The sequence below is a fragment of the Malus domestica genome, chromosome 05 (assembly GCF_042453785.1).
Source record: "Malus domestica chromosome 05, GDT2T_hap1".
Lineage (NCBI taxonomy): Eukaryota > Viridiplantae > Streptophyta > Magnoliopsida > Rosales > Rosaceae > Malus > Malus domestica.
This window is the reverse complement of record NC_091665.1, coordinates 12,762,561-12,777,157: the sequence shown is the minus strand read 5'-3', so window position 1 is coordinate 12,777,157 and position 14,597 is coordinate 12,762,561. Positions and strand designations below refer to the sequence as shown.

The 14,597-nt window shown below is 39.3% G+C and overlaps 2 protein-coding genes across 3 annotated transcripts; one reads left to right on the top strand and one right to left on the bottom strand.

Annotated features, from left to right (window-relative positions):
• Nucleotides 1-2,156: 2,156 nt before the first annotated feature.
• LOC103439151 (putative proline-rich receptor-like protein kinase PERK6) lies at nucleotides 2,157-6,418 on the top strand. The gene is made up of 10 exons (XM_008377702.3): nucleotides 2,157-2,289; nucleotides 2,552-3,574; nucleotides 3,826-4,341; nucleotides 4,467-4,553; nucleotides 4,649-4,719; nucleotides 4,838-4,914; nucleotides 5,031-5,178; nucleotides 5,420-5,581; nucleotides 5,667-5,860; nucleotides 6,205-6,418. The coding sequence occupies exons 2-10, from the start codon at nucleotides 2,644-2,646 to the stop codon at nucleotides 6,206-6,208; spliced, it is 2,190 nt and encodes a 729-aa protein (XP_008375924.1). The 5' UTR covers nucleotides 2,157-2,289; nucleotides 2,552-2,643; the 3' UTR covers nucleotides 6,209-6,418.
• A 679-nt stretch (nucleotides 6,419-7,097) lies between these two features.
• On the bottom strand, nucleotides 7,098-14,190 carry LOC103439150 (coatomer subunit gamma). 2 transcript variants are annotated; one of them, XM_008377701.4, is made up of 18 exons: nucleotides 13,832-14,190; nucleotides 13,271-13,365; nucleotides 13,126-13,176; nucleotides 12,864-12,977; nucleotides 12,575-12,775; nucleotides 12,402-12,503; nucleotides 11,905-12,012; nucleotides 11,599-11,829; nucleotides 10,891-11,141; nucleotides 10,588-10,759; nucleotides 10,349-10,504; nucleotides 10,175-10,225; nucleotides 9,639-9,779; nucleotides 9,346-9,543; nucleotides 9,112-9,243; nucleotides 8,863-9,036; nucleotides 8,236-8,475; nucleotides 7,098-7,663 (listed from the first exon to the last, which is right to left on the bottom strand). In XM_008377701.4, the coding sequence occupies exons 1-18, from the start codon at nucleotides 13,875-13,877 to the stop codon at nucleotides 7,466-7,468; spliced, it is 2,661 nt and encodes an 886-aa protein (XP_008375923.1). In that variant the 5' UTR covers nucleotides 13,878-14,190; the 3' UTR covers nucleotides 7,098-7,465. The 2 variants fall into 2 exon arrangements, with proteins under 2 accessions (XP_008375923.1, XP_017188797.1); XM_017333308.3 differs by lacking the exons at nucleotides 10,175-10,225; nucleotides 10,349-10,504; nucleotides 10,588-10,759; ... (7 more) ...; nucleotides 13,271-13,365; nucleotides 13,832-14,190 and adding an exon at nucleotides 9,986-10,000.
• Nucleotides 14,191-14,597: the final 407 nt, after the last annotated feature.

Sequence of the window (14,597 nt, the reverse complement as noted above, 5' to 3'; positions counted from 1 at the left end):
TGCTGATACTAATGATAGCTCTAGTACAAGATCAGAAGACTTACCTACCATCGGAGGTGGGAATGATGAAGGATATAGTGGAGCTGGAGGTAGTGGTGGATATGGAAACTATGTTGGGCCACCTCCCAGATTTATGAGCCCCTTCACTGGTGAGGCAAACTTCACGCATGCAACACAGGATGAGGACCATGGCAGTAGGCGGGCAAGACCAAGAATTGGTGCCATAGGTAATGACTATACTCGTAGAGAAAGAGGCAAGGGAACTTTGTCAAGTCAAGAAGATGACTCGTTATCTATAACTTCGAACTTTGTTGAAGTGAGAAGTAGTTACTATGGTTATACTTATAACCAACCATTTCCCTACCCTTCATATCTCATTCTTGTTGGGATGGAATCGAGTGACTCATGGAAAGAATCCAAGACTCAATCTTCAAATGATTTTGCTTATGGACAACGTTAACCAATCTCGGATCCATATGGGTGGCATGTTAACAATTACATGCAAAACTATTTTGGGGATTTATCATTTGATGACTACTCTTCACAATACACTTACTCTACACATAGAGATGATGAAGATAGTGAAAATTTTGAACCTCATAGGAACTCTATGTGGTACTAAGTCACTCATGTATCTTACCATGCAATGTATAAAGTTAAAATATTGTACTAATTCATTATATATAAATGATTATGGTGTGTTTAAACTTCTTTCATTAATTACTACATATTTTCTACACTCATAATGTTTGCCAGCTTGCTATATAATCAACTTAAATTAGTTAAATCCATCATGCAATGCATTTCCTTCCAATTTTTTTATGATAAACTAATAGATAATTGACTAAATAAACATCCTGCAAAGTTTCAATAAAAATTTCCAAGTTTTTCTTACAATTTCCGTGGTTTTTATTCAATTTTTATCGATATCGATAATATCCTGATATTTCCATCAAAATTTCCATGTTTTGGACTACCAATATTTCCGATATCAGCGATATTTTAGACCTTGGCTGATTTACATACCAGTCTCTTTCTAAAGCTCGGTTTCAATATCTTCAATCCAAGCTTTCACTCGGCCCTCCTCCGTTCAGCTTGAGGGGGTGTAAAGAGACACAATAGTTAGTTGTAATATTGTTATAAGTTTGTTACAATTGTCTATGTAACTAATACTAGTTTAGTGAGTTAACTAGGTTTAATTAGTTACTAAGCTATTTCTCAAAGTGTATATAAACCTGATTGTAATTCCTTATTCATTAAGAAATGAAATACTAGTATTATTTCACATACTCCGCACTCGCTACGTCTTATCTGCGCATCAAATTGCCGATGCCTTTACTACGGGATTGACTTGCGAACGTTTCATGCTTTAGTTCCCAAGCTCAAGCTCCACTATGTTTCGTCTCGCTTGGGGAGGGGGTGATGAGAAATATATGCCCTTGACAAAGCCATCAGCTAAGTCATCTCCTGAAATTATGCGAACTCAAGAAAGTCCACCCTCACAAGAATGTGGCTGATTTACTTTCCTTATAATTGCATGATTTGCTTTTTTTTGTAATTATTCAATTTGTTTTGATTGTGTAGATATACTTTCTGTATATGGGACTCTCTAGGTCCACTCTTGGAAATATATATGAATGAATACAATGACTGATTGAATAGTCAAGAATTCAGCAACAAAAGCTTCGTGCCACAACCATTCCAAAAACCTAAGCTGGTCCATATTTCGTGACTGCTGAATCACAATTATCCTGAGATCTGGCCTGTAAGACTTAGCTAGCGACTTCGTATTGTGTTTTTTTTAAAGTGCATTGGCCTCCACAAAAACAAGGTGGGAGTGGAATCAATAAATCCCACATCCAAACTCTCAGGTGTTGATCATGTGATCAGTTATTGATTGAGATTCGAGGTCCATAACATTTCAAGAAAAGATGACCATCCGATTCGGAGGGATGAAACAATGTTCAGTTTTTTTAGTAACTATTTTTGGATAAAATGTGTCTGTTATTGTGGACGTGTGTCGCTAAAATAGATTAAGAAACAGAGAGGAGGACAAGGTCAATGAGGGACAACAATATGAACTTCCTTAGGCCAGTTTTTTACCAAAGAATTAAAAGTGCAAACTAAAAATAGCAAAACGGAGAAATATTTGAATAAAAATAGAAGTTGGTTGGAGAAATCTTCCTCATTTGTCGGGGGAAGATTTATTTCCTCGAATTATTACCATAGCACTTGTTTTCCTCTCTGAGAATCCTCAATCCTCCCCTGTTGCAAAGCCCTTCTCCTTTGGTACAATCTCTCTCTCTCTCTCTCTCTCTCTCTCAACCCGATGCACGTAGCTAACTATGCACACCATGCAAACAACAACATACTTACGTGCATGCATGCATGATTGAATAACCTTTTTTTATATTTGATTGAATAACTTTGGACGTTCTTATTTGTTCTCTGCATGGCATGCATGCATGACCCGAACACACACTTTTTTGTATTGGATTGGTCTGTTTTTAACCCGTGACTAAGTTTTGTTTACATGTTTGACTAATGTTAGGAATAGGGGTCATCAACAGGCTCACCTAACAAAGGAGAGGGGGTTTCTCCGGCACTGACCCACGATAATCTTGGTCGGACATTCCTCCCGAAATGGGTTCCTCTGACGATCAGAATTCGTCATCAGATTCTCCACCGTCGGACTCTTCATCATCTTCGAACAACTCATCGCCTCCCTCCAACAGCAACTCGTCCAAAAATTCAAACAACAACTCAAAAGACTCGGATAATTCATCGTCTTCCAACAACTCGAAAAACTCGCCGCCTTCCAACAACAACAACAATTCCAACGACAACTCCAACAATTCCAACGACAACTCCAACAATTCCAACAACAACTCAAACGGGAACTCAAATGGCAACAAAAATGGCAATTCAAATGGCAACTCGAATGGAAACTCGAACGGCGACTCCTCGAATGGAAACTCGAACGGCGACTCCTCGAATGGAAACTCGAACGGCGACTCAAATGGAAACTCAGACTCAAACGACAACAATAACTCAAACGACAACAACTTGAACAATAACTCCAATTCCCAAAAGTCCCCTCCACAAAACTCCAACTCTCAAAAATCTCCTCCTTCTCAGAACAATGGAGGGGACAAAAACTCCAATTCCCAAAAGTCACCCCCACAAAACTCCAACTCCCAAAAATCTCCCTCTTCCCAGAACAACGGGGACAATAACTCCAACTCCCAAAAGTCCCCTCCACAAAACTCCAATTCCCAAAAATCTCCACCCAAATCATCCCAGGGGAATTGGTCACCGAAGTCGTCTGATGATTGGTCACCCCCAGCACTTGGATCATCAAGCAAGTCACATCGCTCACCATCATCAGACAATGATGGATCGCCGCCACCATCGCACTCAGGGAGCTCCACGCCTATCATAGTAGGAGTTGTAGCTGCGGCAGGGGTGTTCTTGCTTGTCATGGTTTTGTTCTTCTTGGCTTGCTCTAAGAGAAGGAAGAAGAGACAGACTTCTTCCCACCTCATGGAGAACCCTGAACCATATCGTCCAAATGGTAATTTCTTAACTCAAACTCTCCAAAGTCTTTCTTGTTCTCATAGCATTTACATAACTTTTGTTTTGCTTTATGGCTTAATTGAAATTTATACAACTTTTAAATTGATTGAATTCTAGATAACAACATGCATGGTCTCCCGGTAGCATTTTCCTAACAATATATATATATATATATATATATATATATATATATATATAAGTGTCTGGTACTAATATTTATGTAATAATATGGGTAATGTGCATGAGCAGGAAGCGGTGAGTATTGGCAAGGTGAACCTAAAAGCTCCGAGCACGTTCTTAATATGCCTCCTTCTGGCCGCGCGCCAAATGGAGGTTGGACTATGTCATCCGGTGGAGCACCCCCCACGATGAGCAGCGAAATGAGCTCCGCCAACTTCTCCGGTCCACACGGTCCCCCTCTGCCACCTCCACACCCTAATGTGGCATTCGGGTTCAACAAGAGCACCTTCACCTATGAAGAGCTGGCGGCTGCAACCTCAGGGTTTGACCAAGCCAAGCTACTAGGCCAAGGTGGCTTTGGGTTTGTGCACAAAGGGGTGTTGCCAAATGGAAAGGAAATTGCCGTTAAGAGCCTCAAAGCGGGTAGCGGACAAGGTGACCGTGAATTTGCAGCCGAGGTTGAGATCATCAGCCGTGTTCATCATCGCCACCTTGTGTCGCTTGTTGGGTACTGCCTTGCAGGAGAAAAGAAATTGTTGGTGTATGAATATGTTGCTAATAACAACCTCGAGTTCCACCTTCGGGGTATACATTCTAGCCAACTCTATGTCGTCAATACCTTATATACTAACTATATCATGTATCGACTTTCTAGATCTCAACTGATCTGACAATACTTCATTTGTTCATGTTCAAACATAATTTGACAGGCGCGAATCGGCCTCCCTTGGAATGGACCAACAGGGTCAAAATTGCTGTGGGATCGGCTAAAGGGCTTGCTTATTTGCACGAAGACTGTAAGTAGTTCGTGAAATTACTACAACTACGTATATTCCTTTGATCCATTGTCCTCTTATACGTTAGTACTCATATCGTTTTTGGATTCTTTCAGGTCACCCGAAGATTATCCACCGTGACATTAAAGCTGCAAATATTCTGATTGACTATAGTTTCGAGGCTAAGGTATGTAACTATATGCTGTTAATTACCTTAAATTTGTGAATGAACCCTAGGAAAAGCTTATGATATTAAAGGATGACTAATATTTTTGTTTGCTAATTTATATGCATGACTTTTTCAGGTGGCAGATTTTGGACTAGCAAAGCTAAACCAGGAAAATGTCACCCATGTATCTACTCGTGTCATGGGAACATTTGGGTAAGAAACTTTTTCATCAGCTCCTTAATTTAAATTGCATGATATACATTACAAATAAACCACAGAAGATGAAGTTAGGGTGACAGAAACAAGCTGATATAAAACTGGTGATGCAGGTATTTGGCTCCTGAGTACGCATCGAGTGGCAAGCTGACCGAGAAGTCTGACGTCTTCTCTTTTGGTATTATGCTTCTGGAGCTGATCACTGGGCGCCCCCCGGTGGACTTGTCTGGGGAATGTGAGGAAGATACCTTAGTAGACTGGGTTCGAACTCCCCCTCCCTAATAAATTAATATGCAATTACACATGAATTATGTTCTCTTGCTACTGTTTCACATGTTAAGTTGTTAGACTGTCGATCTGCACTATTGATTTGGTGAATTCGTATTTTTGGAGTCGGATATTTCAATTGTTTGCAACAAATTCAATAATTGCTATGCATCATGGCATGGAGAATTTAATGATGAGAAATCAATTTTGTTGCATTGTGCATGAACAACAACAGGCAAGGCCTCTCTGCATGAAAGCAATAGATACTGGGGACTATTCTGAATTGTTGGATCCACGACTAGAGAACAATTACGACCAGGAACAGGTGGCACGCATGGTGGCGTGTGCGGCTGCGAGTGTTCGACACTCTGCAAAGAAGCGTCCGAAAATGAGCCAGGTAAAAACAATTTTGTTGCTGATCTTGTGCTTGTGTATAAAACTTTTGATACTTTTAACTCAATATTTTAAATTTACGTACGCAGGTTGTTCGTGCATTGGAAGGCGATGTCTCAATGGAAGACTTGCACGAGGGGATTAAAGGGCACTTTGGGTCGTCTGGCTCGGCTTCCACCGATAGTGATAATGATTCGTATAACGCGAAATTGAAAGGGCTTAGGAAGCCGGCGTTGATGGACAGCACAGAATATCCAAGCAGCGAGTACGGTGCTACAACCGAGTATGGCCTCAATCCCTCTGCAACCTCTAGCAGTAGTAACTCACAACATATGGATAAGAAAGGGATCAACCGGCCACACGGTCCAGTTTGAGGAAGCGATAGTAACTCAAACTTGGACCGGAACGTTGGAACCAAGAAAATGAGAACTGGCTATAACCTTTAGTGTTAATAACTATCAATTAATGGACTTTGACAAAAGAAAAACTAAGAAAAAAATGGATGATGATGGTATATTTGTATGTATCTAGTCGAAAAAGTGGCAGACTCTCTGTGTGTATGTGTGTGTGTGTGTTCTTGGTGCACCAGCGCAGCTGCTTAACGGAGATACGTCTGATTGATTTCAGGTAGGTGGAAGATGACGGTAGAAGCGTAATTGCGACGTTGCGTTAGACAAGGGCAACAATGGAGGGAGGAGTTGTGATTTCTTTTCTTCCTTCTGTTTTTTTTCTGTGTTCTTTTTTGTTCTTTTGGACAAAGGATGAACCCTAGTCTATATGTGTTTGGATTTGCGACTGTTATAAAACAAACACATGCATTTGGAAGAATGTTTGATCACTACCTGATGTGTTTGTATTTTCTAATTTTTATTATCTAATATTATTAATGTTCAAAACTTGGTGAGATTTGAGAATAGATGGATATCCAACTTGGTTTTATCACAGAAGACATCGGTATTAGTTGGAGTAGGATTAGGATATTTAAACTATTCTTTTCCCACAAATACAATCGATGTAGGGATATTTCAACACAAACAAACTGGGTGACATTCACCATGGCCTTTGACACCATGCTATGAGTGTTCGGAGTTGGAAATTGGGGGTAAATAGAATTTTTCGTAGATAAAAGGACGAGATGATCCCTTGTGTTTCGGCATTTCGCTACACATCCATCTTCCCGACCTACTTCATGCTGTTCTGGATTTAGTAATGGGTGTTGTTATTGGTGTTCAGCGAAAAATTCAGTACAATTCATTTGACAGAGGTACGAGTTTTCTTTAGCGAGGTGATTTTTAACTATAAACGCAAAAGCAAAACCAACAAGCGTTAGTGACTTAATAGGGACTGTTTCTCTGGAAGGGTCAAATGTGTGTTTTGACAACCTATGACGCTTACAAAGTGTTTTTGGGTCGTGAAAGTATTTTCTAGAAAAGCACATCTTTAGAAAGCACTTTGAATGCTTGAGAGAGGTAATCGATGCCAACGAAGGTAAAGTTGTAAGGGAAGGAAGAAGAGGAGGATAACCAGAGGAACCAACCGAACACCAATACAGTTCAGTTCTTTGTAATTCAGACAGCCTCAAAATTCAGATCTTGAACATATTTGCACAACAAAAGTAATCTTGAATCAAAAAAGAAAAATAGGATTAACTTGTAAGTCAATCCAATGATATCTTGACGTGATTCTTCCGACAAAATTATTACTAATTCAACAGACGAGCGGGCAAACGCTCAATAGACGAGCAGTCAATCCAACTTCAAATGCAGTAATGTGCAATCCTTTCTACAAAATGTTTTCATCTGTATGCAGCCGTACTTCCCGCCAGTGCTCTAATTTGAGAAAAGCGAAAAAGGCTCTTGTATCAATGAAGTCCCACAGCATCAACCAACTAGCCGCTGGCTACAATCTCATGAATCGCATCACTAACAGCTCCGTCCTCAGATCTCACAGTGAGTTTCATCGCAACCTCCTTTGATGAACTATCAATTCCAAATAACAACCGCACAAGGACCTTCACATTGCCTATGTATACACCGGACAATACACAAGTGTGTGACCTTGAGTTGCTCGCAACGGCCTCTGTGCCCTGAAACCATGTACACAATGTATGATATAAAATACACATGTCAAAGTGAAGCTTCTAATGAGCGGTCCTGAGATAATAACATGCTTTAAGCATATCAGAAACATTCAAAAATAAAAAATAGCTATCATATTTACTATCCTGATTTCAAATTTCAGAAAAAATTGATAAAGTACAAATTGTCTAACCTTCAGTCTCAGAAAAATGAGGAATGGAGGGAATTACGTGACTCGCGTTTTTCCCGAAAACCAAACTGACTGAATTGTTTTTTTAGACTAATTCGAAACAGTTAGCAACGTGTAAGGGAATGTGTTCAAAACACAATTACAAGAAAGTGAATTTGAGGTGAAAATACAGGAACAGCAATATAACTTAGTCAAAAATTTAAGTTCAAAAGTCATATGCATTGTTAACTATCCAATGCAGAACTATAGAGGTATTGTATCTGTTATGCATCTGCGTGGTTAAAAAACATGCGATGAAAAGGCCTCAGACCTTTTAACATCCGGATCAACTGATTACACAAGTATTGTACAAAGACAAATCATAGACGTTTAATCTTAAAACAAAATTACCTCACAGGGTTGCATTCCAAGGAGGCTGATGACAGCATTAACAGCTTCAGTCAAGTTCTCCCTTGGCCCCAGGCCATATTCATCTACCCGCTCAAAATCCGCGCCCATGCTTTCCCAAGCATTCTTGAAATTGAAGACTGGAACCTTCAAAATGTAATCAGCAGCGACAACCTCAAGATCTTCCAGCTGGTATTCATCTTCCACACCATCTTCCTCTGCCTCACCAGTGGTTGGATCAACCTAGTGGCACCCCCAACTCATGAGAAAAGAGATTCAGCCAAAGCTCAAATGGTCTAAGGGCTGGCTATTTAATACGTGTACAATTTATTGTTTTCCTATAGGTTTGATATTGTATATCATTGTGTATATTCATACGAAAAATCTGATTTAAAGGTGCAGGTTATTATAAGCAGAGATCAAATATAAGCTTTGAACAATATCGCTGTGGATGTGATGGTTGTAGATGTGGCAAGACTTGCACATTATGTAGAACGTGAAAAATCACATACAGCTTTGAATAGTTTTATTAGCTAAAGCAAGTTGCACTCCAAATGACTGGTGCCAAATGATCCATTAATTGTCAAGGAACTCGGTCTATGAACAGGAATAAGGGGAAGAACTTGATACCTCTTTAACAATGAACCTCAACAAGTTTGTAAATTTTCCAACTGCAGGGATGCCTTCTGGCTTCTCAAATGCCAAAAAGGTTTGTCCAGGTGTATCATACGGAAGAGACCTGAGAGACCTGGATGCCACTTCAGAAAATTCCTCAGCTTCTGAAGCATCCACCACAACAATGACCTGACAGGCAGAGTGTTAAAAGGAAATTCTGAAGCATAATTACAAAAGTACTTTTTTAGTATAAAAGGGCATTACATCTTCCAGTAATTGCTCGGGAATGGTATTGGTGCAGTTGTACTGGAACACAACATGGCTATCAAAAATGTGCTTGACAACATTAACTGCATATTCGGTTTCTGGCTCTGTTAACTCCACAGGTGCTGAGGACTGGTATGTGAAAATAGTACGCAATTAATTCCAAAGAAAAATAAAAAATTCATGAGCTGTAATGTGCATGTAAAGTACAAGAAAATATTCACGTTGCAGAACCTTGAAGAGTTTCCCAAAGTTTGAAAACTCCGGAATAGAGGAAAGCAACGTCTCATAAGCATCAACTGTGGATGCAGGGCCAGTTGGAGGAGCACCAAGACCAGTTGGCTTTTTACTCTGGGCTTTCTTCTCAGCAAGTGGCTGCGACTTAACCTCCTTGGGTACAGATTTAATGTCAAATGGTTCTTCCGAAGCCTCCTATAGTCGCATTAAAACAACCCTCAAAAGTCAAAACATGAGATAAGGACCTTAAGGGTACAAAGATAAAAGCAAATGGAGGTTACGTTACTCACATAATTCTTCAAACTTGTCTCCAGATTGACAAGTGGGACATCCAGAGACCCAAAGAGGAAGTCCTTTACATCATTGTCAGTCTCAATAACTGAACCATCTCCGCCAAGCGTATTTAGATAGAGTGTTGCCCTATCACGAACCTGAGAGTGTAGCAAAAAGAAATTCAGTATATGCTGAAGCTAAAACAAATAAATCATGAAAGCAATGACACAGAGACACAGAAACACAGAAATCGGATGCAAATTTGCAGAGCCAGACACCTCGCTCTGGGTGAATGCCCGTACATACATGGTTATATATAAGTTAATATAACCTAAATGTAAGGCCTCAAATGTACATTTGACACCTCATCATCACTGTCAAAGAGTTCAGTATACTGAAGCTAAAACAAATAAATCATGAAAGCAGTGGCACAGGAACATAAAAACTCAGATGCAGATTTGCACAGAACCAGACACCTAGTTTTAGGTGAACGCTCATACATACATGTTATACATATCCTAAATGTAAGGCCTTGAATGTACATATAGGATACCTCATCATCACTGTCAAAGAGACATCTTCGCAGCAGAATAAACACTCGTGGCTGAAGCATAGAAGAAAACAAGTATAGTTCATTGTCATCAGTAACCATAGACAGAAACAAATCTTCTTTGTATAGAGGGGGATGGGGATCAGATAAGATATCATTCATTGAACAAGATGTTACCTTCAATGAATCGACCAAAGCACCAAATTTTGCCAATGTACTAACCGCACTGGCACGAACAGTGGCATTCTCAAGATGTACTCGATTATAAATGTACCGTATATATTTGCTTGGATCAGATGTTTTTGGCCCTTCAATACCCAAAAAGTGGAGTATCTAATAATAAAACATCTCAATCAGCCAAAAGAACATTAAGAGGAATAGATTGTTCACCAAGATTATGATAGAGAAAATCCCACCTGTGTAGAAAGATAGGTGAATTCACAATCTTCGATGAACTCACAGAGATGAAGCAAGCCACTTTCTTTTGCATCAGGAATATCTCTTATGAGAATCACAATTGAATCAACAATTGCCTTTTTGTACTCAAATCCACCTTCTTCTCTGAGAATGTTGCTCAAAAAGTTCATCCTGTAGAAAACGAGATGCAGGGATCATTTTTGAAAACAATAGAGACAAATAAGAATATGTGCACTGAAAGATGAACAATATGAAATCAAACATTCTCAAACAAAACTTTGAGTATGTGGTAGATCACTCACAAAGCTCTGAACTTCAATGGAAATTTCAAACACAACGATCTTATGGCTTCCACAACAACAATTTTGAACTCATCAGCAATATCTGACATGAAATTAGTTATCTGCTTCATCAATCGATCCACACTTGATTCATTTCCTGTCTTCAGAAGTGTTGTGATAGCAAGTGTGGCAATGCTTCTGTTCTGGTCAGAAATCAAACTCTCCATATCAATGTTGCAGTTTGTGACAGGCACTGGATGTGTCATTGCCACCTGGAAAAAAGATCAAAGTGATTATCAGGAATATCATTCACCGGGAAATAAAAAATGACCACAATCAACATAATTAAGTCTAACAAGCTTTGTTTCACATGCAGAATAAATAAACAGAACTAAAATCTACATAGTATCAGTAACGGTAGTGCTATCTTCACACCCATTTTTACTTCTCACACACCTCTCTCAATTTTCAGCCGTCGGATCGAATGAATTGAAGAAGATCAATGGCCAAAAATCAACAAGGGTGTGTGGGAAGTATACGGGTGTGTGAATAGCACTAACCTATCAGTAATTGCCTCATAGATTACACTCAAACTCATTTCATATAGGATCTCTTGATTCTCTCATTTATCTCAAAACTACAAAAGTAAAACTCAGGACGGCAGGTCACTTTAATTATCATAAATTTCCAAACACATTGTGTAGTAGAGTAAAAGGAGAAGAAAGATGCCTTATTCAAGGTGCGGACAGCAGCAAATCTTAAAACTGGTTTGGAAGAACTTAGAAATAGCTGCAGAACAGTGATTGCTGGAGTAAGTTCTCTGGGGGTCACACCATGGAGCTCTGTAATTGCTCTAGCAGCCTCAAAAATCACCATCTCTACTTTGTGGCGAAGACAACCCTCAAGATAATCGTAAAAGGGACGGTCCCCTGTTTGTACATTTCCAGACTCGCGGATAACCTTTAGGCAAACAATTGATTAAAATAGAGCATGAAAACAACGCAGCTAAAATAAAAGGTCCAGAAGAATAAGCACCTGACTAGTATAACGAATCAACAGGCACTGGGCCAATGGAGAGCGGACAGTCCCCCTTGTCAAGCTGGTAACCAACTTGCTAACAGCAAGACGGTCATTCTGTCGTATCTACAATTTTCAAAAGTAAAAGATTCTCAACACCTTTCAATTGTACAAATGATATTTACAATTATTCTAACAAAAGTTATTGGGCAGATGCAGAATCTTTCTTTATATTCCACTTTAAAACTTGAAAGAAGAAGGTAAACCTACATGAATTACATTATATGGAATGAATGCTAAACCATGTCTGTAAAAACAACAAATCACTGTACACCTAGCCTGCTTGCTACACTTGCTCACATCAACCAAAAATGTGTACAAATGCAAGTAATTAGTTAAGTAATGATATGGTAAATAGTCAAGTAATGGACTTCGACTAAAAACTTGCTCTATCTTTCGGGAAAGAAAAAATCCTGAATGTAAAGTCTGTAAACCAAACCAACAATGGCACATACCTGATGAAGTAAAGCCAGTGCATGGAATTGTACAAGGGCTGCTCTTGACTGGACAGATTCCTGAACCTCATTACTCCACCTTTTGACAATCTCTGGGTTAGTCTGTCAAAAGAGAAACATTAGGGTACACAGCCAACAAATAAATAAATCCTTAGGTATAGCAGAAACAGTACCTGGAGAAGATGGATCCCACTGACCAGAGCTGCACTCGCAACCACTGGATTCTTATCAACGATGGCTTGTTTCAAATACCGCTCAATCTGGGTAAGAAGGGTTCCATCCGTAATCCGACAGAGCACACGGATGGCATTTGCCCGATACATGTCAGTTTTACTATTCATATCCTTCATCAGGGAGCTTGTCACAATAATAACCTTGTTATGGGAAATATATCAGAAGTCAGTCCCAATTAGTGTGCATGCAAATTTATTAAGGAAATCAAATGATAGAAAGTCAAGTCACCTCATCTGCAGAGGGGGACAATTCTTTTATGATCAGGTAAACCATTCTCCTCAATCCTATATCTCTTGATTGGAAAAGCTTAGTCACAGAAAAGAAAACTTCTGTAGCTTCAACCTATTAATTCAATGCAAAATAACATGAATCAATTGACGGCCAAGTACAAAATAAAAAAATGTTGCAAGTAGATTAATAAAATTGACGCAAAAGATATTGGTTCTGCTCAAGGGAGAAACAGAACTATTCAGCACAGAAGGAACCTGACCTTTGTAAAGCTTTCCCCTTGGTTCAGTAGGTACAAAAGTTTTGTGATAACCTGAAATTTGACGAAAATGCCAAATGCACAAAATCAATTTCAGCCGAGCAAATAAGAAGACAGATAAGATAATCCAGTGGTGCAAAGCAATAACCTGGGAGCATCTTCTAGCATCGAGTTGAGGATCATTGAAAACTCTCGCTTCCTGAAGAACAGCACCCTTCTCAATCCCCAGAAACGGCGAGTACTCTGCTGAAAATCAACATCATAGCAATTACTACAAAATTCACACCATTACTCTCCTAAAATCAACATCATAATACAAAAATCACATCCTTAACATTTCTAATACCGCAAAAACCCGAACCGAATTTAACTGGCACTAAATCAAGACAAACCGAGTAGATTTGCCACAAGCTAACTAACCGCATTGCGTCATAACCGCAACGAAACTTAGATATTATCGAGATCAGAGTAAATTGAAGCAGATCAACGATAGTTAAACCGTAATTCACTCAAATCCGATTCAAATGCCTCACAATACGCAAACCGCAGAAGCAAAACCGCAATATACAAAGAGATCTGGGAATACGAATCGCCGATTCATGAGTTGCAACGCAGAGAACCGAAAATAGAACAAAAATTGCGAGAGAAAACCAGATCGAATTCGAGAGCGAGAACAATTGACAAGTCTGTGAGTGAGAGGGGGACGTACCTTCATCGTCACGATCGTCGTCCTTCTTCACGAGAGGCTGAGCCATCGCAGAACGAAGTGAATCACTGAGATCTGCAGAAACTGTACGAAGAAAACCTCTCTCTCTCTCTCTCTGTTGCTCGCTGGTAGCTCGGCTAGTGAGGTTTTCTGAAGGAGGAGAATCACAAGAGAAAAATGAGGTTTTCTTTCAAAAACGAAAGTACCGCACAGAGGGCTTCAGATGGTGAACGAAGATGTTGTGTTCGGGTGCGGCCGAGGATCTGGTGGTGAAGATGTTGTCTGAACAATGGTAGCGCGCCACGTCATAAATAAAAATAGTTACTCTCTCCAAAAAACAATGAAAAACAAGCAAGTGGCTTGTAGCTCTCCACCACAGTGGCAAGAGGAGTGTTATTCTTGCATCAAAGCGTGGTTTCGAACCCGTCTAATCCTTAATCTAATATCTATTATAACAAATATGTTGTTTAGTCACTTAGTATTACGGTCTAGTGATATTTCTCTTCACTTATAAATGAGAGTTCTTATGTTCGATTCTCGTCAAAGATGAATTTGAACCATATCATTATTAGTCTATTGTGAAGTTTAGCTAAATCCTTCATCTCAAAAAACAAAACAAATGTGTCGTTTGACCAAAAAAAAAATGTTTTTTTCCCCCAAAGAATATGAAAATATGTTGCTCTTCACCCTTTGGTGGTAGTTACTTTCTCTTACCCTCTTTTCTTTTCCTAAATTTTTCAGATCTTGAAATTTAAACTTATGTATAAAT